The sequence below is a fragment of the Aulonocara stuartgranti genome (genome assembly GCF_965226115.1).
Source record: "Aulonocara stuartgranti genome assembly, chromosome: 23".
In the NCBI taxonomy this organism is placed as follows: domain Eukaryota; kingdom Metazoa; phylum Chordata; class Actinopteri; order Cichliformes; family Cichlidae; genus Aulonocara; species Aulonocara stuartgranti.
This window is the reverse complement of record NC_138958.1, coordinates 44,093,040-44,119,388: the sequence shown is the minus strand read 5'-3', so window position 1 is coordinate 44,119,388 and position 26,349 is coordinate 44,093,040. Positions and strand designations below refer to the sequence as shown.

Here is a 26,349-nt window from a genome sequence, read left to right as displayed (position 1 = left end):
GTGTTGCACTTTGTAGACGCTCCCTGAGCCTCACAGCCAGCTGCACATGGACCAGCTGACATTACCCAGCATTAGAGGCGGCTGTAAAAAATTCATGTTCCCATTTAAATGGTTTTAATTTGAATAAAACGATGTTGATTCATTCAATCCTGAATCGATGTTTAATATAAATGTATTTTGCCAGAATCTCAGGTTAAAGCTCACAAACTATTTCAACAAGCAGCAAACAGCTAAAACAGTAAATGAGAGCAGCTAAACACACAAAGATGGAAACACAGAGCGTGGATCGTTCACTCGACGGCACGTACACGGACACGCCGTCGGGGCTGAAAGTGGACAGCTCACAGATCCTGAAGCTGCAGGTTTCATCTGTCTCCAACCAAAACTGAGTGAAGCAGCAGCAAAAGAAGATCCAAACTCTGCTTCACGTTTGATCAATATGCTCATGAATTCTCTCTGACTTTGGCTGTTCCTGCCTGCACAGCTCTCTCTCTCTCAGTGTACTCCAAGAACAGCTTCAAACATCTGTTTCTGCATCATTCACTGTTTATTAGCCACCAGTCTGCTGTTGTGTTCAGTGCTGTCGGCCTCTGACAGTAAAGCCTCATTTCTGCTGTTCCATGGAAACTTTTTAAAATGATGACAGATTACAAACTCTCAGCTGTGTCTGTAATCAAACCTCTGTAACTTTGCTTCACTTCAGCAGCATCAGCTCATGTTCACATGTTGCTTCATGGTTTGCTTCAGTTTTTGATCGACTGCAGAATATTTTGAAGGTTATCTGCTATAAAAAGCCAGAAGAGGAAAATCTGCTTCATGTGTTTCTGTTTGATCCTCAGTGACTTTGACACAAAGGCCTCTGCTGTGATGATCACACCTCTGATCAAGTCTCACAGTGTCACAACTGATAAATGATCAGAGTTAGAATATTTCTGACTGTCTGCTGTGTGCCGTGACCTTTGACCTGCTAAAGACAGTCAGCTGTGGATTATTCATTGTTGTGTCTGATACTTAGAACTGTGAGGAAGAAGCTACACAGTTAATCAGGGTCCCCTCTCTCTGAATCAGGAAAGGTGGGCAGGCCGCGTGTGGGCCGCGGGCCATACGTTGAGTATCACTGTTTGAAATGTGAACATTGTTCTGCTGCAGTCAATGGACTAAACCAGAGAAGAAGAAAACAGACTTTACCATGAAGATCCTCAGTGTGGATCAGTATAATATCAGCCTGATGTCTGCAGTTTAGTGTCAGCACAACTTTCACATCATATTCATCTCAGCACAACTAAAACATGCTGACTGACCTCAGAGTTTCAAGTTTACATCCTGGACTCTCCAGGAAACCACACAGATGCTTCACTCCTGGATCCTGCAGCTTGTAGTTCCTGCTCAGGTCCAGCTGTCTCAGATGGGAGGGGTTGGACTTCAGTGCTGCTGCCAGATAATCACAGCTGATCTCTGACAAACCACAGCGCTCCAATCTGTATAAAGAATGAAAGATGTAAGTTTATTAGACAAAGTGCTTGAAATCATTCAGTGTTTCATCATCTGTTCAGAGCTGAAGAAGGTTCAGAATGTAGAAGTTTAGAAAATGGAAACTCCAAACAGCTGAAGCCAACAGGAAGCAGCTTCAAACAAACACAACAAGAGAAAAAACTCTGAATGTTTCACATTAAAGTCGTACATTTCTCATAAAAACAGGACGAAGACTTGAAAAAGTCGTGTTTTTCCTTCCAGGAACCACATGGCTTCACTTTTAAAGGTGAAGTGTGAAAGAAATGGACATATTGAAATCAATGATATCAAAGCTGGAATCAAATGAGTCCAAGTCTTCTGCTGATTCAGCATCACATTCATCTTTGCTCCTTGTTCTGCATTCCCACCATAAATATAAAGAGGCAAAACTCACATTTTCCAAAATCCTCTTTAAGCTTCGACAATAAAGGAAGATAGTTTTATACAAGTCTTTGTGGTTTTCTTGTCACCCAGATGCCCGAGTACTTAAACTTGTTATAGCTGGGTTTAAAAGGGGCTAAAATACACAAAACTCCCCAGTTGTCGTACAGATAGACTTTGCCTCGCTCTTCCCAAAATTCACTTTATATCCAGAAATTGTCCCAAATTCCTTAAGTATGCATTAAGGTGACCTTGAGGCTCTTAAAGGCGCCTATAAATAAAATGTATTATTATTATTATTATTGTAAGTCTATCCAAAAGTTTGCGGAGGCTGTTCGATGGGTTGGAAATAAATAAAATCATGTCGTCGGCATAAAGAGAGACTTCATGTTCGATACCCCCTCGATGGTTTCCCTCAACACCAACACATTGTCTCAGAGCAACAGCTAGCGGTTCAACGGCAAAAAGGAGACAGAGGGCATCCCTGTCCTGGAGGGCAGATTATTGTTAGTCTGGACGGCTGTTAGAGGGGAGCAATACAATACTTTTATCCAAGATACAAAATTAAAGACACATTTTTTAAGCGTATAAAAAAAAATCCCATCTCACCCGATCCAACGCCTTTTCTGCGTCAAGCCAAATGACAGTTTCCAATGTATCACCTTTAACATGGGTATAAATGATATTTAATAGAGCTCTAATGTTCAAAAAAGAGTGCCTAATAAAGCCCGTCTGGTGAAATAATGGAGGACAAATACTTGTGTAAGCGACGGGCCAACACTTGAGCCAGGATCTTGGTGTCTGTGTTGAACAAAGATATTAAACGACATGAACGACAATCTAAATGGTCTTTTTCCTGTTTCACAATTAAACACATCACTGCTTGATGCATTGTTGGAGGCAACGACTGTGAGAGGAAGGATTCTTCAAAAGTTGATTTTAACAGTGAATTCAGTCGGTCAGAAAACTTTATGAAAAAATCAGATGGATACCCGTCGGGGCAGCAGATTTTCCAGACTGCATGCTCCGTACGGCCGTTTCAATTCCAACATTAGAGACAGGTTCCTCCAGACTAGCGATCGCATCTTCTCCCAAGGAGGGAATATCAAACACCTTATTGAAATCATTGTGGATCTCAAGGATAGTTTGGTTGTCTGTAGACCTTATTCCCTGGTCATTGTAGATCTCAAGGATAGTTGGTTAGCTGTTCTTAGTCGTAGCTGGTGAGCTGATAACTCGCCTGTTTTTCCTCCATGTTCATAAGCGTAGCTGCAACTTTGACTCAGCCTGTTTTGTAGATATGAGATTGTATTCAGTTTGTCATTGTAACCGCTGTGTATATAATACAGGCTCAGGAGAGTGGCTGCACACAGCATGTAGTTTAGTGTCACGGTCACAGTAGCTGACCGTATGGAGAGTGTGTGGAGGACTCAGGCGCAGACACTGGCGCAGACATGAAACTGAGTTTTGAACGAAAAGCGAGCCTTTATTTCGGCTGAAGACATCAAACAAGGCAGAATCACAGTGAAGAGAACTAAACTGGGGAACTAATACTATAATAAATCATGAAGACACGGAAAGCTATGGCTAAGAATACAAAAGACTGGGCATGAAAATATGGAGGGTGGGAACACAGATGACGCGACACAGAGACTAAATACACATGAGGGATGATCAAGTTCCAAACATTAAAACTGTCAAACCTGCAGGGGGGATTGGCTGTTCCAAACCTGAAATATTATTTCTGGGCAGCTCAGATGAGACCCCTGACTGTATGGGTGCGGGATTTGTCTGAAACTCAGTGGCTAAACATTGAGAAGACAATGTGCGAAAGATCATTGGAATCCCTGCTTTGTTCTAACATTTCAATTAAAAATGTGCATATGGGGGAACGGACGAGGGTCACACTAAAGATTTGGCATAGAATCAAACAATCATTTGGTCTTCCAAAAGAAATTTCAATGTTATCAAGGCTCTCCTCCCTGCAGGGTTTTTCTCCTATTGTGGAAGACTCTGGCTTCAGAGCATGGTCAAATAGCGGGCTTCATCAACTTTGTCATGTTGTGAGGAATGGGCACCTGAGCTCATTTGAACAGTTGAGGCCAGTTTCGGCTTCCTTCTTCTGACTTTTTTAGATTTCTGCAGCTAAGAAGCTTTTTGACAAAACATAAAGAATGGAGGCAAGTTTTGGAGCCCTCACCCATTGAGGAAATATTTCTAAAAACATTTCAAAGTAATTCCTCCCCAAAATTAATCAGTCATTTTTATAACGCATTTATGAGTTTCAATACAAATGCAACTTTGGATATTAAGGCAAGGTGGGAAGCTGAGACTGGCACTCAAATCTCAGAGGACACCTGGGAAGAGGTGTTCGGTGAAGCCCATCTGGTGACTAATTCTGGGCTGTGGAGAGAATTTAAATGGAAGGTGGTCATGAGATATTTTAGAACCCCAGAGATAATGGCCAAAATGAAGCCTACAAATCCTGACACCTGCTGGTGAAATTGTGGTACTTCTTTAGGAACCCACTCACATATATTCTGGTCATGCCCAAAAATCTGCTCACTTTGGAATGACATATTTAAAGTTCTCAGTACAGTTTTCCAACAACCATTAACAAAAGACCAACAGTCATTTTAGGAGTCTTACCAAAGGGTTTTGCGGGAAACAATAAAACGTATCTCTTAAGAATCTTACAGCAGCACTAAAGTGTATCACTATTAAATGGCTGAATCTTGACCCACCTTCATATAATATGTGGATTGATAAAGCAAGAGAAATTTACCAGATGGAGGAAATAACATCTGCTCTGCGGATTCAGAGAGAATTGTTTACTGAGCGTTGGCGACCCATACATGCTTTACTGTTTCAATAATTTAGCATAGGTCTGTTTCGTTTTGTCCATTTACGGCTAAGTTTGTCACATGTTAGGGCTGGGCAATATGGCCTAAAATCAATATCATGATAAATTGAGCAGTTAACCTCGATAACGATAAATGGACGATAACCACCCCAAGTGCCAAAAAACAAACGTTTTGTTTTTTTTTTCATTTGATGGGGCTGTGGCAGGCAGCATAGTTCCTCCAGTTATTTTGATAATATTATTCCCCCTAGACCTATTCATTGCAATTATATTATTACCACTTTAAAGGACTGTAAAATGTCACTGAAAATAAATGAAGACAATAGTAGTAAGTACTTTTAGTGGTTAAGATTTATTAACTGAACAAAATAAAAAGTGTCGGATACAATATGTAACCATGCTCTCTAAAAAATGTATATCCCTTGTAAACAAAATAGTTTAATAATAAATATTATTTATTAAGAGGTTGGTTGTGTTACCTTGACTTGACGCAACAGTCTTTTTGCAGAGTTTACATTTAACAATTTTTTGATCAATATCATCCTTGTTGAATCCAAAATGTTGCCAAACGATTGATGATGCATTTTTTTTGTTAACAAGCGTCTCCTCTTCCTCCTCCACCAGCCTACCTCCGTCGCTGCTGCTTCAACATTTAAATCGTCCTCCATTTGTTCACCCGTGTCTCGTCTTGTTACAGGTAGTAGAGTCATGTGACTCCACCCCGTCAAGTCTGTAACGTAGCACAGCGTCTTAAAGGGACATGAACATCGCCAACCTGCACATGCCTTTCCTTTTTTTTTTTAAATACCGAATTTACCGACATGGGCAAAATGACGTCGATGAGAGTCATAAATTTCGGTAACGATAAATTTTTGATATATCGCCCAGCCCTATCACATGTTATTTAATATTACATAAAGTTTTTGTTTTGTTTTCTTTTTGTTATGTTGTTGTCTGTTTGTTTGTTTTGCTTGGGTTTTGTTTTGTGCTTCCTAATTGCAGTTCTTATTTTAATCTACATTTCTGCATTGCGGTTCCTGTAACTGTCCTACTTGTGAACATTGACAAGTACAAGTTGCAATGTTGTAAATTATAATAAAAATTGAGTATAAAAAAAAGAACATTAAAGTCGTACATTTCTCATAAAAACAGGACAAAGACTTGAAAAAGTCGTGTTTTTCCTTCCAGGAACCACATGGCTTCACTTTTAAAGGTGAAGTGTGACAGAAATGGACATATTTGAAGTCCAACACCTTTTTCCAGTCACATTATTAAAGCAGACAAACTACAAGCTCATTTTCATTCCAACAAGTCATCTTCTGACCTGGACTAACAACACTGGTCTCTATGTGCAGCTGGCTGTGAGACCAGTGCTCAGGGAGCGTCTACAAAGTGCAACACTGAAAGAACATCACACACTCATTTGCTTCCAGCACTTTCACACAAACATCTACTGTCATTATTGTCACCAAACTCTGTGGATCCTTTATTGCAAATTCAAATGGGATCAAATGGTCAGACAAAAGAGGGTTATGAGGAAATATGATGAAATGTTGTGTATTAGCAGCAAGTTATTGAATCTTTTTCCTCAGAAACCAAACAAAATGATTGACAAACATGTTTTTACAAACTCAGTGTTGGACTTGGATCAGCAGGATAAGCTGATGTTTAAAGGCATTTGAGTCTCGCTGTATGAGAGTCCAGTTATTACTCAATATTTATGGATGAATGAAACAGAGACTGCAGCAAACAGAGACTGCAGCGTGTTGTGCGCTCTGCTGAGAAGGTGATTGGCTGCAGACTCCCATCTTTGCAGGACCTGTACACCTCCAGGACACTGGGGCGTGCAGCTCGGATCTCAGCTGACCCTTCTCACCCTGGACACAGTCTGTTTGACCTGCTCCCCTCAGGCAGGAGGCTCCGGTCCATTCGCACCAGAACCTCTCGCCATAAGAACAGTTTCTTCCCCTCTGCTGTCGGACACATGAACAATAACCATATGACTGTTCCCATCACTAACACATGACCCTACGCTGTGTTCACTGCATCATTCCATGTTTGGCACTGATCACCACCTGCACTCATGTATATATCTTCCCACGTAGCACTTTTAATTCTTATCCCTACTTTTATTTTTTTCCATGTCTATTTAAGTGCTATTTATGACACTATGTTTGCACTGAAGCACCGCAGCAATTTCCTAATGTTGTAAACCTGCTCAACATTTGGCAATAAACCCCATTCTGATTCTGATTCTGATGATGTTCTTTCAGTGTTGCACTTTGTAGACGCTCCCTGAGCCTCACAGCCAGCTGCACATGGACCAGCTGACATTACCCAGCATTAGAGGCGGCTGTAAAAAATTCATGTTCCCATTTAAATGGTTTTAATTTGAATAAAACGATGTTGATTCATTCAATCCTGAATCGATGTTTAATATAAATGTATTTTGCCAGAATCTCAGGTTAAAGCTCACAAACTATTTCAACAAGCAGCAAACAGCTAAAACAGTAAATGAGAGCAGCTAAACACACAAAGATGGAAACACAGAGCGTGGATCGTTCACTCGACGGCACGTACACGGACACGCCGTCGGGGCTGAAAGTGGACAGCTCACAGATCCTGAAGCTGCAGGTTTCATCTGTCTCCAACCAAAACTGAGTGAAGCAGCAGCAAAAGAAGATCCAAACTCTGCTTCACGTTTGATCAATATGCTCATGAATTCTCTCTGACTTTGGCTGTTCCTGCCTGCACAGCTCTCTCTCTCTCAGTGTACTCCAAGAACAGCTTCAAACATCTGTTTCTGCATCATTCACTGTTTATTAGCCACCAGTCTGCTGTTGTGTTCAGTGCTGTCGGCCTCTGACAGTAAAGCCTCATTTCTGCTGTTCCATGGAAACTTTTTAAAATGATGACAGATTACAAACTCTCAGCTGTGTCTGTAATCAAACCTCTGTAACTTTGCTTCACTTCAGCAGCATCAGCTCATGTTCACATGTTGCTTCATGGTTTGCTTCAGTTTTTGATCGACTGCAGAATATTTTGAAGGTTATCTGCTATAAAAAGCCAGAAGAGGAAAATCTGCTTCATGTGTTTCTGTTTGATCCTCAGTGACTTTGACACAAAGGCCTCTGCTGTGATGATCACACCTCTGATCAAGTCTCACAGTGTCACAACTGATAAATGATCAGAGTTAGAATATTTCTGACTGTCTGCTGTGTGCCGTGACCTTTGACCTGCTAAAGACAGTCAGCTGTGGATTATTCATTGTTGTGTCTGATACTTAGAACTGTGAGGAAGAAGCTACACAGTTAATCAGGGTCCCCTCTCTCTGAATCAGGAAAGGTGGGCAGGCCGCGTGTGGGCCGCGGGCCATACGTTGAGTATCACTGTTTGAAATGTGAACATTGTTCTGCTGCAGTCAATGGACTAAACCAGAGAAGAAGAAAACAGACTTTACCATGAAGATCCTCAGTGTGGATCAGTATAATATCAGCCTGATGTCTGCAGTTTAGTGTCAGCACAACTTTCACATCATATTCATCTCAGCACAACTAAAACATGCTGACTGACCTCAGAGTTTCAAATCGACATCGTGGATTCTCCAGGAAACCACACAGATGCTTCACTCCTGGATCCTTCAGGTTGCTGTAGGTTCCACTCAGGTCCACCTCTGTGGGATACGAGGGGTTGGACTTCAGCGCTGCTGCCAGATAATCAAGGCCAATATCTGACAAACCACAGACACTGTATAAAGAATGAAAGATGTAAGTTTATTAGACAAAGTGCTTGAAATCATTCAGTGTTTCATCATCTGTTCAGAGCTGAAGAAGGTTCAGAATGTAGAAGTTTAGAAAATGGAAACTCCAAACAGCTGAAGCCAACAGGAAGCAGCTTCAAACAAACACAACAAGAGAAAAAACTCTGAATGTTTCACATTAAAGTCGTACATTTCTCATAAAAACAGGACAAAGACTTGAAAAAGTCGTGTTTTTCCTTCCAGGAACCACATGGCTTCACTTTTAAAGGTGAAGTGTGACAGAAATGGACATATTTGAAGTCCAACACCTTTTTCCAGTCACATTATTAAAGCAGACAAACTACAAGCTCATTTTCATTCCAACAAGTCATCTTCTGACCTGGACTAACAACACTGGTCTCTATGTGCAGCTGGCTGTGAGACCAGTGCTCAGGGAGCGTCTACAAAGTGCAACACTGAAAGAACATCACACACTCATTTGCTTCCAGCACTTTCACACAAACATCTACTGTCATTATTCATGTTCCTGCTCCTGCCGTCCCATTTCACAAGCCTTGCACTTCCGGCCTTTGCGGTCTTTGAGTACGCGGCCCTTGAGGACCGTTAAGGCTTCAGACCCTGAATTGTGATACAGCCAGTGAGTACTTTCATAGGCTGCATCCTCCTGAGGACCCGGCCTTCACGGTCTATGTGGGCCGGGTCCTCCGACGGTCGGGTAGGCCGGAAGTGCGAGGCTGTAATATCAGACGGTCTAGCCTTCTGATTAGCATCACCGCTGTCTCGGTGGAGTTTAATAACCTCGGCCGTCTGCTCCTTGCTATCTAAAATATAACAGGACACTGGTGGATGACGTCAGTGAGCACACACAGTGTTTACACACATCTTCAACCTTTCCCTCTCTCTGTCTGTAGTCCCAGCCTTCTTCAAAATGGCCACCATCGTCTCTGTACCCAAATCCTCCACCATCTCATCATTGAACTTCTGGCGACCTGTAGCCCTGACCCCCATTGTGAGCAAATGCTTCGAGAAGCTGGTCAGGGACTTCATCTGCTCTGCACTACCCGACTCACTGGACCCTCTACAATTTGCATACCGCCACAAGAGGTCCACTGATGATGCCATAGCCCTGACACTACACACTGCCCTGTCACACCTGGAGAAGAGAGACACGTATGTGAGAATGCTGTTTGTAGATTACAGCTCAGTATTCAATACCATCGTTCCCTCAAAGCTGGACAGGAAACTGCAGGATCTAGGACTGAGCAGCTCCCTCTGCAGCTGGATTCTTAACTTCCTGTCTGACAGATGCCAAGTGGTCAGACTGGGCAGCATCAACTCATCCCCCCTCACACTGGTGCTCCACAGGGGTGTGTACTGAGCCCTGTCCTGTACTCACAGGAGAGGGCGGAGTACAGTTTGCGGACGACACTACAGTGGTGGGTCTTATCACCAATGGTGATGAGACGGCTTACAGGGAGGAGGTCAGCGCCCTGACCCACTGGTGTCAAGACAACCATCTCACCCTCAACGTCGCAAAGACAAAGGAGTTGATAGTGGACTTCCGGAGGTGCAGAGAAGTACACACCCCCATCACCATCAATGGTGCTGCTGTGGAGAGTGAGCAGCTTCCGCTTCCTTGGTGTACATCTGGCTGACGATCTTACGTGGTCAGTACTAGGGCTGCACGATTTTGCATAAAATGAGAATCACGATTTTTTTGCTTAGAATTGAGATCACGATTCTCTCACGATTTTCTTTTCCAGTATAAATATTTATTGCACTTATTAACTGCACATCAACTTCGTAACAGTTGAGACTGAACATAAAAACAATAAATAAACATAAAAACAACAAATGTCTCACGTTTTGTTGTTGCCGCAAAATGTTGTACTGCTTGAAATTCCGTCTCCACCGTTGCTCCACACTGCGTGTATAGAGCAGGTAGTGCAACAATAGAAAAATAGTTGCGGGACGGCACTGTGTAGCGTTTGTCTAGGGTGTTGATCATTTTCCTAAATCCCTCGTTTTGCACAGTGTTGATGGGAGCCATATCTTTGGTCAGGTGATAAGTGATAGCCTCCCTAATTTCTTTGTGCCTGCGGGAGTTCGACGTGTATAGGGAAGCGCTGTATAAGGTTCCCGTTATTGATGTTTGGGTTGTTGACCGGGACGGATTTTCTCCTGTTACTTTCGTCATCCCTGACGTGCTCTCCGTGGTTTTTTCCCTGCTAATTTTCGCAGCCAGCTTCTGTACCACGTGGTATAAGGCTCCGCCCTTGTCATTTGTTGAGCAGGAAGAGTGAGCGCTTGTTTTCATGCAGATTACGTCCCGGATCTAAATGCGGTACAATCGTCGTCGTCTTTTCTCTCTCTCTTTTTTTTAAAAATCGTTGTAATTTGGAAATGAGATCGCACATAAGTATGAATTGAGATCGCGATTTTCTAACGATTAATCATGCAGCCCTAGTCAGGACACATAAACAAAACAGTGAAGAAGGCGCAGCAGCGCCTCTTCTTTGTCAGGAGACTGAAAAGATTCGGCATGAGCCCCCGCATCCTCAGGACCTTCTATCACTGTGCCATTGAGAGCATCCTCACTGGATGCATCACCACCTGGTACGGCAACAGCACCGCTTACAACCGCAAAGCTCTCCAGCGAGTAGTGCGGTGCTCTGAACGGATAATTGGAGGTGAGCTTCCCTCCCTCCAAGACATCTACAGGAAGCGCTGCCTGAGGAAAGCGGGGAGGATCATCAAGGACTCCAGTCACCCCAGCCATCAACTGTTCAGACTACTTCCATCAGGAAGGAGGTTCTGCAGCATCCGGTCCCCAACCAGCAGACTGAGAGACAGCTTTTTCCACCAGGCCATCAGACTGCTGGACACTTCATAGACACCTCACCTTCACTACTGGAACTTCAACATTATGCACTCCACACTGTATATAAATGCCACTTGTTTTGCACATGTCCAACTACCAACCTCTGTATATTTTATTTTATTGTTTACTCTATTTAATTTCCATATAACTCTCAGATTTAGCCGTTCTTCTATTTTGCTTGTTCTTATGTTATTGTATTTTTGCACACCTCTGTTGCTTGTGAAGCTCGCACACAAGAATTTCACTCGCATGTACTGTACCAGTGTACCTGCACATGTGATGTGACAGTCAAAGTGATTTGATTTCAGCCGCCATAACCCCCGCAGTACACTGACTTCATTTACTGAGGTTATATTCATCAGGTTTTTATTTCCTGATGTTCGTATGTGTCCTGCGTGTTTCAGTCGCCAATTCTGAATTATAACTAACATAAAAACATGTTTAAGGAGGAGAGAAAGCAAATAAATCCGATTAACATCTGATCTTTGTGTTTTTGTTCAGTAATCAGCGTGACCTGCGTATAAACGCATAAAAGAGATAACGTTGGTGTTTCATGTAGTAACTGCTGGCTTTAACTGTACAAAGGTTGTTCGACACTATGACACACATACAGACTTCATGATGTTCGGCTAATATTTTAATTGTGAATATTAATCACGAGGGTAAACGGCCCTGTACACCACGGAGCGAGGTCAGCATGTCCACGATATCTTCAGCTCTCTGAGTTAACCCAGAGTTTCCCAGCTGACTAATCTAACTGTCATCTACGAATATGTCACGGCTCATATCAATATGATTTTACAGAAAATCATCCTTTTTACTGCCAACTATTCCAGAGACGTGAAAATCTACAGCATAAAGAACAAAAAATATAGCAGTCTAACGCAACACTGTAACAGAGATGAACCGTCAGTTTGTTGCAGATCAAAGTGGAATGAATGTGATTGGTTGAACAGGTGTCCGTGATCTGTGTTTTCTGCATTTTCATCAGCGTAAGAGACTCAGCAGCAGATTAGAATAACATTTATACGTTTAATAAATCATAAATCATACACAAAACGATCAAACCTGTTCCGACAGTTTGAGTTTGTGTTCCCTCAGCTGCAGACTCGCTGCTGTTTAAATGTTTGAGAGGAAGATTAGATATAAACAAACGTCAAACATAGACTCAGTCTGCGTTCACATTTGATATGAGGCCAGCACGTACAGTGGCTGTGTCCTGTTTTAAGATCGTATATGTAAAATTGTTGTCTGACCTGGAGTCCGTGGTTACCATGGTTACTGCATAAGCAGCTGTAATGTAAACAGCTGGCACAGCGGAAACCTACCGGCGACATGAGGTTTGTCATTGCAAAAGAACTGTCTGAATGGTTAACTGACGTTAACTTGGATAAATTATAGTTAAGCAGTCTCACAGATAACACCCACGGAGCTGTGTGACTGTTCACCACTACACTGAAATCAGCAGGCTATTACTGAAATACACGTGCTATCCGGTTGTTCAGTGATGACGCGACGAATCCTACTTCCGGGTCTAAAGTAGTCTGCGTTTAATATGGCTTTTGTGTTGTTAACATGTTTAATGTTATGTATTTTCTTCTATTTGATCTCAAAAAGCTCCTAAAACAGTCAGCGACCACTGTTGACCTCCCTCGGCTTTTATTACCGCTAATCATTTATTTAAGCTCAGTTTTTAAAACCTTAGGATGTAACTACAGCCCAGCCCATGCAGCAGTATATGAATGACTAACCTCGTATTGTGGATGGATTATCTCAGTTGTTCTCCTGGCTGAAGTTTGGTCCTTTTACAGCATCCTGCCATGCGATTACATTTGTTCCTGACCACCGAGAACACTCACATTAACTTTTATCGAGTGGAAAAAAAGTTAGCTTGTTTATATTATGCTAACATAGCTGTGTCGCTAGCGGTCACGTAGCACATCATTATATACCAGCTAGCCCAACTTCAGTAACCCTACAAACGTCACTGCTGTTTAGTTTTCTGTCTTCATTTATGCTGGAAGTGATAGCAGAGCTGTACGTTTTAATTTGTTTCCAAAACCCCGCAGTCAGGACATGCTATATTGTATTTAGATAGAAGCTAGCGAGCTAACTCCCTGCTAACTTCTAACTCCGTTAATTGTCATAAATTCCATTTTCATGGATGCCTGGATGTTAAACTCAATTGTTACACCTGGTAGAGCAGAACGCTGATCATTTTATTAAAGATGAAAGACTTTAGACAGTTTTTCAACTCTCAGTAATCCCATAGTGATCGTTTGATATATGGACCTGCAGCGGAGTTTAGACCCAGACACGGCTAGTGACGTCAGACTGAACAACCGGATATCATAAACTATGATATAAATAGGGAGGTCCTATTAACATGTTTAGTTTTACAGGACACCTTCCTGCCTTTAGTCTCATTCATGAGCAGTATTAGTTTTCTTCTAACATCCAGAAGTCTGCATGATGTGTTTCATAGTTTCTAACAAGCCTTTGACAGGTAAACATAACATGACCGAAACACACACAAACAAACAAAAACAATCACACAAATTATATGTTAACCTCGTTTATTTTTAGTTAAGTAAACTCTAAAAATTCTAACAGATCGCTGGTGCTTAGAATACAGTTGAATAACTATTAAAAACCAGATGATGTAATATTTCTGCCCAGGTTGCAGTCTGAACACGCTGTTGCAAGCTCTGCTCCTCTCAGTGGAAATACGCCGTCTCTTTCCTCTTTGTATAAAAACATTTTAAAAGTCAGTTTAATCTCAAAATTCACTGTTAAATCCAAAACACACCAGATAAAGAAAAGCGAACGGTTCAGTCTAACACAGTGAACCATTAAACTTCAGTAAAACTATGAAGTTATGACGTCTTGATGCATTCTCAATCATCCAGGGAAGTAAGTGAAAAGGGAAAGACCATCTCTGAATCGAGGAGGAGCCTAAGGGTACATCTGTCACCATCTTACATGCTGTGATTGCAGCCATTCCCCAACTCTCTGTGAATGGGACTCATGGACATTGATCAGTGGTTGTTGATCAATGGCTGTGACAGTTTGCATAATTCTGATTAATGAACTGACCTCCCAGCCCTTTGTTCCTTCAGTGGGCTGGTTTCAGTCATTATGCAAATGTACTGTTTATAAGATTGAAACCTGCAGTCAGCTGAGACTGAAGAAGTCACCTGATGATGACGAAACAAAACGCTACGTCCAGATGAACAGAATCAACTTTTGGAGACATGCAGTTTAACCTCAGCCAAACCGATTTGCTCAGTTGTAAATAAAACAGCGAAGTAAACGTGACCCGACAGACAGAACCTGAGTGAATTAAGTCCAGCGTTTAACCACTGAGAGCTAAAACTCAGCTGAGGTTTCAAAGCTGTGTGATTGGACATCAGCCGCTGATAAAGCTGGTTCGCCTATAAAGTGCTCTGTAGGGAAACAAGCTTCAGCAGCTCTGCGCTCGGGGAAAAAACTATATTTACTTATCTTGTGCAGAAAAATGCGCTGACATTGCGTTATATCGAGCACCGGCTGCCCAGTTAAACTGTGACTATCACCAGGTCACGTGGGCGCGTTTCTTGAATTAGCAGCTAAACAGCTGACAGGTGAGGAGGAGGATGCATGCAGGTAAACTGAGGGCCTGTTGAGCTGATCGCTGGTGTCCTGAGAAACACGTCAGCTCGTTCTTTATGTTACAGAAGCACAGAGACACAAGGCGGAAAAAGACGGTGAAAATGAGAATCTGCAAATGCAACATGTGGAACACGGACAGTGGAATATGTAAACAAACTGGGTAACGTAACCCCCCCCCAAAAAACCCCAAAAACAGTTAAGCTGGAACACCGGGGCTGTGAGCTCGGTGCTCTCTGTCAGCTGACTGTTAGCAGAGCGAGTGAAATCTCTGAAAACATCTGAGCACTTTTGCAAACACGTTCTATGTTGACAACCTGACCAGACGTGTGAAGATTACGCTGCGACACTGTTAAAAGTGTAGTTGGTGACAGAAAAACAGGATATTTTATAACTTTACACCACCATTGCTGACGGTGATTTGAAATGCATTCTGGGATACCTGGCTGCCCCAAGGCCACACAAGCAATCGATTATCTAGGATCGACCTGTCTTGACTTACTTTGCACGGCAACCAATCAAATGCTAGAGAAGCTGCAGTGGCAGCGTTAACCCCGCCCACTTAGTTTGATGGGTGAGGCTGACAGATAAAATGATTTCAAGTTGAGACATGAAGGGGACAAAAGTGCCAAAATGAATTAAATAAATACATCATTAAATAATTAATTAAAACTGTCAATACTTATTTAAATGTGTTGTAAATATTTATTTAATTATTTCCAATTTTAATTAATTATTGCCACATTTAATTAATTATTTAATGGTGTATTTAATTAATTCATTATGGCAGTCCTGGCGTTCCACAGCACCGTGCCATAAGGCAAAAGTGATAACTGGCTCGGGGACCAGGTCCCCAGATCTTAATCCAATTGAGAATTTGTGGTCAATCCTCAAGAGGCGGGTGGAGGAAACAAAAACCCACTAATTCTGACAAACTCCAAGAAGTGATTATGACAGAATGGGTTGCTGTCAGTCAGGATTTGACTGAGAGCACGCCCAGTCGAATTGCAGAGGTCCTGAAAAAGAAGGGCCAACACTGCAAATACTGACTGTTTGCATAAATGTCATGTAATTGTCAATAAAAGCCTTTGAAACGTATGAAGTGCTTGTCATTATATTTCAGTACATCACAGACACAACTGAAACAAAGATCTAAAAGCAGTTTAGCAGCAAACTTTGTGAAAACTAATATTCGTGTCATTCTCAAAACTTTTTGGCCACGACTGTACTTTCTTCTCACATGTCCATCACTCCTACTCTCGCCTGGATTATTTTTTGGTCAGCAGCTCACTGCTGAGTGACATCTCAGACACTGAGATGAAGACTTTGTTAAATATTTTTAAAAAAGAGTGGACTTAGGAAATACTGAACAAAATACCCCAAAAATTTGAACACAGTAACAAATTTGGTTGATTTTTAGCTAACCAGTTAAAAATAAATAAAGAAAAAACAACTATATGTGCTGTTAAAGATGATCTGGGAACACAATGTATGACCTGAAAGAATGAACAAAATTTTTAGGGATTTCTATGAAACTTTATATTCACCACAAATAAACGCGTCAAAAAAAAGACATTTATTAGTTTCTTGACAGCGTAACTCTTCCAAAATTACTAGACAGTCAAGCAATGTCAGTGGATTCACCAGGTGACGCCGGGTGAACTCCAGGAAGCCCTGATAAGTATGCCCAATAATAAGGCTCCAGGTCCAGATGGCAGAATTCTACAAAGAATTCTGGACGATTCTGGCACCAGTTTTTTACAGAACGTTGTTGGAAATCAAAGAAAAGGGCAGACTTCCATCAAATATGAATTCTGCAAACATTAGTCTCCTGCTAAAACCAGGCAAAGACCCTGTACATCCCTCAAGCTATCGTCCAATATCACTTATAAATGTAGACCTTAAAATAATCTGCAAAGCTCTCTCAAAGAGATTAGAGAAAATAACCTCCCTCTTAATTCATCCTGACCAAACTGGTTTCATAAAAGGTCGGCACTCATCAACAAATACACATAGATTACTTAGTTTCATAGACTACTCATGCAGTAAAAACATCGAAACTACAATATTTTCTTTAGATGCAGAAAAAACGTTTGACAGAGTTAACTGGAAATGTTTATTTCCAACTTTACACAAATTTAGTTTTGGAAACTCTTTCAAAAATATTACACAACAGCTTGTGTCAGAACAAATGACCAAACATCCTCCAGCTTCTGCATTTCTGAATAACAAATCTTGGACTCACCGAGCCTTTCTGCAGTTCCTCACAGCTGGAATCAGTCTCTGTCGTCCCTCTGCTGATGTGTTGTACTTCTGCAGGTCCAACTCATCCAGAACCTCCTCTGACATCTGCAGCATGAAGGCCAGAGCTGAGCACTGGATCATAGTGAGTTTCTTCTTTGATCTGTTCTCTGACTTCAGGAACTCTTGGATCTCCTGGTGTAATGAGAGGTCGTTAATCTCCATCAGACAGTGGAAGATGTTGATGCTTCTGTCAGGAGAGATTTTAAGCTTCTTGTTATTCTTCAGGTTCTTGATGACACTCTGGATGGTTTCTGGACTGTTCTCTGTCTGACCCAGCAGACCTCCTAAGAGTCTCTGGTTGGACTCCAGACAGAGGCCATGAAGGAAGCGAACAAACAGGTCCAGACGACCATTTTTACTCCTGAAGGATTTTGTTAGTGTTTCCATCAAAAAATCATCCAGAGATGACTCTCTGTATTTTTTTCCCAAGAAGTCCTTCAGCACCTCTGTCTTCCTGTTGGTGAAACAGTGGAACATGTAGACTGCAGCCAGAAACTCCTGGATGCTCAGATGAACAAAGCAGTAGACTGGTTTCTGGAAGATCACACACTCTCTTTTGAAGATCTCTGTACAAACTCCTGAGTACACCGAGGCCTCTGTCACATCCAGACCACACTGTTCCAGGTCTTCTTGGTAGAACATGATGTTTCCTTTCTCCAGATGTTCAAACGCCAGCCTCCCCAGCTTCAGAAGAACTTCCCTGTCAGCCTCCGTCAGCTCCTGTGGACTCGTCTCATGTCCCTCGTGGTACTTGTTCTTCTTCCTCTTTGTCTGAACCAGCAGGAAGTGTGAGTACATGTCAGTCAGGGTCTTGGGCAGCTCTCCTCTCTGCTCTGTAGTCAACATGTGCTCCAGAACTGTAGCAGTGATCCAGCAGAAGACTGGGATACTACACATGATGTGGAGGCTCCTGGATGTCTTCATGTGGGAGATGATTCTGCTGGACAGCTCTTCATCACTGAATCTCCTCCTGAAGTACTCCTCCTTCTGGGCGTCAGTGAAGCCTCGTACTTCTGTTAGCCTGTCAACACATGTAGGAGGGATCTGATTGGCTGCTGCAGGTCGGGAAGTTATCCAGACGAGAGCCGAGGGAAGCAGATTCCCCTGGATGAGGTTTGTCAGCAGCTGGCTGACTGATGACTTCTGTGTGACATCAGACAGCAGCTTCCTGTTGGTGAAATCCAATGAAAGTCTGCTTTCATCCAGGCCGTCAAAGATGAACAAAAGCTGAGAGACAGCCAGCTTCTCTGCTGTGACCTTCTCTAATGTTGGATGGAAAACATGGAGCAGCTCCAGAAGACTGTACTGCTCCTCTCTGATCAGGTTCAGCTCCCTGAATGAAAGCAGAACCACCACACTGACATGTTGGTTCTCCAAGCCCTCTGCCCAGTCCAGAGTGAACTTCTGCACTGAGAAGGTTTTTCCAACACCAGCCACGCCGTTGGTCAGAACCACTCTGATGGGTCTCTGTTGGTCAGGTAAGGCTTTAAAGATGTCCTGGCACCTGATTGGAGTGTCATGGAGGGCGTCCATCTTGGAAGCTGTCTCCAGCTGCCTCACCTCATGTTGGCTATGAACCTCTTCACTCTGTCCCTCTGTGATGTAGAGCTCAGTGTAGATCCTGTTGAGGAGGGTTCTACTTCCTGTTTCATCACTTCCTTCAGTCACACGTTCACATCTCCTCCTCAGACTGATCTTATGTTCATCTAAAACCTCCTGCAGACCAACATCTGCTGAAAGAAAGAAAAACAGAAAGAAAAGTCTTCAATGTCTGAACAACAACAAGAAGTCCAGTTTTCAGAAATGAGTCCATCAGCAGACAGATGTTCAGTCTTACTTTGTACACAGCTGCTCTGACTGGCTGTCTGCAGTCCAGCTCTGCTTCTGGATCTTTCTCCACACTGGGGACAGGACCAGTCTCCTGATGAAGCAGACTGGTCCCAGTATGAGGAGATGCACTGTCTGCAGAACCAGTGTCCACAGCTGGTAGAGACTGGATCCTTCAGGACGTCCTGACACAAAGCACAGCAGGACAGCTGCTCCTCCTCACAGACACCACTCCTCTTCCTCTTCCTCCCTCTGTGAACACATTTCTTTATCACTAAAATCATTGACTGTCAGTGACAAACATCCAGATTTGATGACACTGTGCAGAAGCTCTGATGGTCACAGAGAAAAGTCAAAGTGGAGAAACTTGTGTTTGAGTTCAGAATCCAAGTTTCCTTTGCTGTTCCTGCCTGTCTTATTAAACACAGAGTGATCAGCCTACAAACTCCACAGTAAAAGCCTTCATCACAGAGCTGATTATGTCCTTCACTGGATGTACTGGAAGTTTGGGATCCATCACTTTCAACTGACCTTTGACCTCCTCTAAAAACTGTGGTGGAGCAGCGGTGTCACATTCAGAGCTTTCAGCTTTATTTTGAAAGAGTTCAGTCATCAGGAAGTGAACTTCTGGGTTCTGATTTCCTTTCTATTATTTTACAGAAGTGAAGAAGAAGAACTAAAAGCTTTGAAATGATCTGAGTGATATTTTTGAACATTGCCACCAAATTGAGTTCAGCCTCCAGCAGTAACTTTGTTTCATGATGCCTCCCTGATGATGTGATGTTTGATTACAAACTAGAGATGGCACGATACCACTTTTTTATGTCCGATACCGATACCGATATCATAAATTTGGATATCTGCCGATACCGATATGAATCCGATATAGTGTTTTTTAATCAACAAAACTGTTTTTTTAAATATCTTGCTGCATTTTGCAAGTCTGCAAGTTCATACTCAAGTTTAAAACAACAACTACACTAAAGCTATTCTGTTATACCTGTATACAAAAAAAATATTTCATAGTTCAGCAATACTGATCAATCTAATAAACTTAGACCTACACCATCCTCCCTATTCTGGTATTTTAAAGAGTACTTAGCGTAAATATTAAGCAACCTAACTAATAGGGTTCCAACTCCCAGCAACAACAAAAATAAATAAATAAAAAATAGGGAACCACCCCTCACGCGCCACCTCATGATGCTTAATCGACGTAATCAACCTTAATTTGATGCAGTGTGAAAAAAATGCACAGAAATCAATTATTTTTCAAGAAATATTAAATAGATTCAACATCTTTCTTCAACAAAATTGCAGACTGCACAGATGGTACCTTCCCAAAGGAAAAAGTACTATAGCTTACTAGGGTATATATATTAGACTTAATAGTCACTATATACAGTAATTGACTTCTATTCATTTTACATCAAATTAAAACTTTGTGTGTCAGATAATTATTTATTAAAAGCTAGACATTTTAAATGAGAATAAGAAAGAAAAGTATGTCTTTGTGCCCCCTTTTCCCTGTTAATGCCCTATCGGCCCCCCTGGCTAAACTTTGCTAGATCCGCCCCTGCACAGTTACCAGCGTCAGCTACGTAGAAAAAGATCCTGGTGTAGAAAGTAATATTAAATAAATTCTAACAACAGCTTATCAAGCTTAAACGTGCTGCTGTTGTTCAGCCGCTGGTTTCCTCTTTCTGGTGCAAAGTGGGCCAAAAACAAAGACGGACTCGCGACAGAAAAGCCGATCAGCTGATCATTTAAGCAGTTTCACGATTGAAGTAGCAGCCAGAGAGCGAGAGGCAGTCGCTCGTTAAGCTTAACGTGGGAATGCTTTACAAACATTCAGAGATGGACTTACACACTTGCTTTACTTCTCTCGGGATAACTTTGTCGGAGATGAAATGCCGGGTTGCTAGCGAAGCTCCAAATGCTATCCAGACCACCGACAGGTCCCGCATGCCACAGCCGCTCTATCACGTGATGCATACTGCTCCGACTGCTAACGTTCTGAGGTGAGTTACGGCGTGTTGCAAGTTTTGTGAGGTGCTTTCGTGATATTTAATGGATCGGATTACATTTTTTATTTTTCTCCGATATCCGATCCAGTCATTTAGGTCAGTATCGGACCGATACCGATACGTAATATCGGATCGGTCCATCTCTATTACAAACCTGTTTATGTGTTAGACATTAATCACATGAACACAGGCAGAAAAAAGAAGCCAATGAAACAAATGACAGAAACGTGTTCATTCACTGCCATGATCCATATTTTCTATGTACAGATGTTTGTAAAGAACACGTGTGCAGCGCTTTGTTCTGAGTATCTGCTGTCAGCACACAGTGCAGCAATAACTACAACCACACGTTTCTGTAGATCCTGAACATCAGCCTGGAGGAATCTGACCTCAGGTCTGCACACAGAGGAGCTTCACCTCTGGGATGATGCTGGCTTCAGCTCCTTCTACAATCAGGCAGAAGCTTCTGCACCATCAGGACACAAACAGAGAGGAGCTTCTATCCTCAGACCATCCAAGTCCTAAATCAGAACATGCTCCCCTCATAGCATCACCATCAGGGTTTAAACAGGACCTTACATCATGTTCTTGTCTCACTGTCATATTTCAGATCATACCTGATTCATTATGACGTCACACGCTGCTACACTGATCCTGCTGCTTCATTACTGCTGATATTACTCTGCTCACTCTGTTCAGTTACTCTGTTTACATCACTTTGCTCATTTGCTTTGTTCTGCTTGCACTGCTCTGTCAGTACATGCTGTGCTAATGTGGCACAAAGCACTTTAACATTACATCTGCACAATGTTTCATTATTTCATTTAATGATTGTTTATAATGTTTTGTCCAGTCACAGGAGCAGCTCAGCACATTTCACTGTGTTGTACGTGTATGACGATGCCTGTGACAAATAAACAGCCTCGGACTCTTCAATCTTCTGCATTTCTTTGGAGATCAGCTCAGTGGCCTGTTGAGACCATCTTTCTATTTCTGATGACTCAGTTCAGATTATTATCCTGATACTTTCTTTTAAAATGTGATGAAATCATTTATCTGATGTTCTGACACAAATACACCAAAACGATCCCAAACAGCACAAACCACCACGTTACACACAGTGTAATAAAAATACAGGCAACTACAAATAAAAACACTTTTAAAATATAAACTAAAATTACAAAGTGGTCACAGAATTTCAAACACCCGTAAATGAGTCAGCAGCTCTCTTACATGGTCAGCTGAGCTCCATGATTGAAGAACATTGTTGCTGCAGGTTCATGACTGAAGACTGGAGGAAGTCTTTCTTTGGACCAGTCACTCCTCATAGACACACAGCTGGATGCTGGAGACTGTGACCTCTGACCTCTGCAAACACAAACACATCACATGAATTACTGATTAATCTCTCTTTAAACTCTTTTAAGCAGCTGCAAACACACAAACTGGATGATGTGATGGTTTCTGTCAGTAATAGTTGTCTCAGATTAGAGTACAGACGGCTGCAGAGACGTTCACAGCAACAGAGCAGAAATCATTACCTTGGATTGCATCACTACTACGATTGATACTAGCATTATCGTACCCGGACCACCATTAGGAATCATTTATGATGTCACTGGTAGAACATTTATAGAAACAACCTTTGAACTCTTGAGTCAGCAGCTCTCTTACATGGTCAGCTGAGCTCCATGATTGAAGTTCACTGTTGGTGCAGGTTCATCACTGAAATATGGAGGAAGTCTTTCTTTGGACCAGTCACTCCTCACAGACACACAGCTGGATGCTGGAGACTGTGACCTCTGACCTCTGCAAACACAGCCACATTGCATTCATTTCACATCAATTAGTACACCACAAAAGGCATGCAAGAAACACAGTATGAAGGCAAACTTCTGGCTTCAATAACATTCAACAGGTCAGGTGGAAACTTTTCTCAGATTTGATTCATGTTTTTATAGAACGATCCAGCTAAAAAAAAATACCATTAGGTCAGGGGTCAGCAACCTTCAGGACCCAAAGAGCCATTTGGAGCCAGTTTCCACGCAAAAGAAAACACTGGGAGCCACAAATACTTTTTGACATCTAGAATGAAGATAACACTGTATATACTGTTTTTACCTTTATGCTTTGTGTGAACAACTAAGGTGTGTTGCTTATGAAATCCATGAAGTGCTACAGAGAAAATTACATGTTATTTATGTAATGAACACATTTGAACTCTTAAAGAAATATAACCAAAGGAAAGACACCCAGCTGAACTAAAATGATGTAGCAAACAAAAGCTGCTGTGAGCCGCCACCCTTATATCTCCTTTGTGCTTTTGGAGCCTTGACCTGACTTTTAAAAAATAATTGGAAAAAAAGCTCTATGCTGCTGAAAGATGAAAAATAGATATTTGCAAAATTCTGCCTAAATATGTATTTTACCTGGTTAATTTCGTCTCGGCGGGTACACCGGCTTCCACGAGTGTGACGCTTATTTGAGCGATGAAAAAATAAAAAAATATAATTTTATTTTTATATTTCAATATCACAATAATCTTCCAATTTAGAACTACAAGTTAAAAAAGAACATAAATAAAATACACTTCAGCTAAATACTTCTAATTTATTTTCCCAAACCACGAGGAGCCGCACTGTAAGGACTAAAGAGCCGCAGGTTGCCGACCCCTGCATTAGTGTTAGTCAATGTTGCAACTGAACTGAAAAACAAAAGATTTTGGTCCAAAGAAACAAAGTCACTATTAATACAACACAACCCCCCCAAAAAGAGCCATGTAGACCCCGGGCTCTATGGGTCTTGTGCTCGGAGCTTGTTCCTGTGCTGCCATGATTAGTGCCTCTGTGCTGTCTTTCAGTCCAGCTTTGTTCAGCCACTGGTAGGATTTCTGGATGTCAGCCACTTCCTCTGCCTGCTGGTGGTGCAAACTGTGTTGTTCTGAGTTTCATTGGACGTCTTTGTCCAAAGCACCAGACAAAGGGCAAAGTAGATGCATTTGCATCAGCAGGAAAATACACCCCAAACTAGCATCATCATTATACAACTTTAACAACTGCCACTAAATGATACTTCATACACAGACCAGTGTTAGGTTAAGTTATGATGTCACTGGCAGAACATTTATAGAAACAACCTTTGAACTCTGAGTCAGCAGCTCTCTTACATGGTCAGCTGAGCTCCATGATTGAAGAACATTGTTGCTGCAGGTTCATTACTGAAGTCTGGAGGATATTCTTTGGACCAGTCACTCCTCACAGACACACAGCTGGATGCTGGAGACTGTGACCTCTGACCTCTGCAAACACAAACATCAATAACTGATCAGTTCTCTCTGACAGCCATATGATCAGCTGATCCCTCTGTGATATTGTGTCTGCCTCATAACGCTGACAGGTCAGCCAATCATCAGCCAGTTTTTTCTGTCTCTGAATGAACTCAGTTTGTTCTCAGCTCTTCTCTCTGATTCTGCTGCACTGACTTCACTTAAACTTACAGAGTTCAGATCTTAGCAAGAAAACAAGTCAATAAAAATCAAACTCAGATCAAACAGTTTGAACCAATCACAGATCAATGATTCTGTCATGGTTATGTTGAAATGACTAATAAAGTTAGTAGTGTTCTTACATTATTGCTGCAGGTCCATGACTGTAAGGTGGAGGTGTTTGTGTAACCCCGTCACTCCTCACAGACACACAGCTGGATGCTGCTCCGTCCTCTTCCTCCATCTTCTTGATGTCAGGGTGGAGTTAGTCTGAGAGGTAAACACACACACTCAGAGGTGCTGTTGTACTGGAAGCATCACACTGACGGCTTTCTAATGTTGGAGCTTTGGCCCTAAAGTCCAAACCAGTTATTTTAGAGGCTCAAAGTCTTTAAAAAACACCAAAACCATCACATTATTTAATAAGTACATGATCAGGTGGATGAAGGAACTCCGTGTGTTTGGGATCATCATCATGGTGAGGAGCCCACATGTTACGGCTCCTTTGGAGAGAAGCTGAGGATCACTGCAGGAAGTGAGCTCATGAAACCAAACTGCTGTTTGTGAGCAGCATGACTCTGTTATTGGACCTGCTCTGTGTTCTACATGTGATCAATACTTCAAATATCTGTAAACATCTCATCTTATATTTGTTGCACTTGGTCACATCTGTCTTTAAAAATAGATTTTAATGTCACTGAGAGTTCTTTTCTACCTTTATTGATTTATTTTGGAATAAATTAAATATAAAGGTGCCAAAAACTGCCTGCAGCTTCTGCTCTGTGACAGGAAACTACTGTCAGGCTCAAAATGACTTCAGATTATTCATCACAGAGTGTTTATAGATCACAGGACACGTTACAGTTTTACTGTCGATGTTTTAGTTAAAGAAAATGCTGCGATAAGGTCTTACTGTGAATCTGCGCGCTCATTGGCTAATAACTTGAGACTGACAGGTGGTTATCCAATCAGCGTGCGGCCTCACACGGACATAAAACTCTTAAAGTTTGTTTTTGAAGGGATTTTCAGATCAGACCTGATGTTTCTGCCTACAGCCTGTTTACCGATATAATCAATATCAGCTATCAGAGCAACAGAAACCTCGGTGATCAGGACGCCGGGACTGAGAACAGGAAGTGGCTCAAACGTCGCACTTTCATAAAGTCAGCCTGAACTCCACTCACCGAGTTTCTGTCGCCATTTTAGTTTTAAAACACGTCTAGATAAGGGCGGGTCTTACTGTGAACCTGCGCGCTCATTGGCTAATAACTTGAGATGGACAAGCCGTTATCCAATGAGCGCGCGGCTTCTCCCAACATAAAGTAGTTTCCTTTGAAAAACCAAAGTCTGATTATTTTTGCCTCCACTGACGGAGCCTGTTGTTCCCGCCACAGAGACACAGTAATGTCAGAGCGGTGTTAACACTCAGCTGCCTCAGCACAGCTCTCACTCTCCTCCTGCTCTCTCAGCTAAACTCACTTCCTCTCTACTTACAGGAAACCAGCGCTCAGAGGAGCCGACCGGCCTCACGTTTCACCCACAGACACGAACAGCGTGGAATTATTTTATGTCATAAGAAGAAACATATTCATGTTAACACTCACCTGCCTCAGCTCCACCTTCCTTCTCCTGCTGCTCTGAACGGAGGATCAACACTTTCAC

The 26,349-nt window shown here is 42.1% G+C and overlaps 2 protein-coding genes across 2 annotated transcripts in view; both read right to left on the bottom strand.

Moving 5' to 3' along the window:
- Positions 1 to 26,349, bottom strand: part of LOC309701483 (NACHT, LRR and PYD domains-containing protein 12-like) — a 442,279-nt gene that overhangs the window by 101,680 nt on the left and 314,250 nt on the right. The window lies entirely within an intron of this gene.
- LOC309701492 (protein NLRC3-like) lies at positions 1,255 to 25,050 on the bottom strand. The gene is made up of 8 exons (XM_082525730.1): positions 24,831 to 25,050; positions 24,370 to 24,501; positions 22,878 to 23,012; positions 22,437 to 22,571; positions 19,187 to 19,428; positions 17,291 to 19,082; positions 8,330 to 8,503; positions 1,255 to 1,478 (listed from the first exon to the last, which is right to left on the bottom strand). The coding sequence occupies exons 1-8, from the start codon at positions 24,929 to 24,931 to the stop codon at positions 1,283 to 1,285; spliced, it is 2,907 nt and encodes a 968-aa protein (XP_082381856.1). The 5' UTR covers positions 24,932 to 25,050; the 3' UTR covers positions 1,255 to 1,282.

Coding starts and splice junctions, on each gene's coding strand:
- LOC309701492 (XM_082525730.1), bottom strand. CDS start 24,931: ATGGAGGAAGAGGACGGAGCAGCATCCAGCTGTGTGTCTGTGAGGAGT. Junction 19,083..19,186: donor TCAGAGCAGCTGTGTACAAA/GTAAGACTGAAC, acceptor TCTTTCTTTCAG/CAGATGTTGGTCTGCAGGAG. Junction 1,479..8,329: donor TGTCGATTTGAAACTCTGAG/GTCAGTCAGCAT, acceptor TTCTTTATACAG/ATTGGAGCGCTGTGGTTTGT.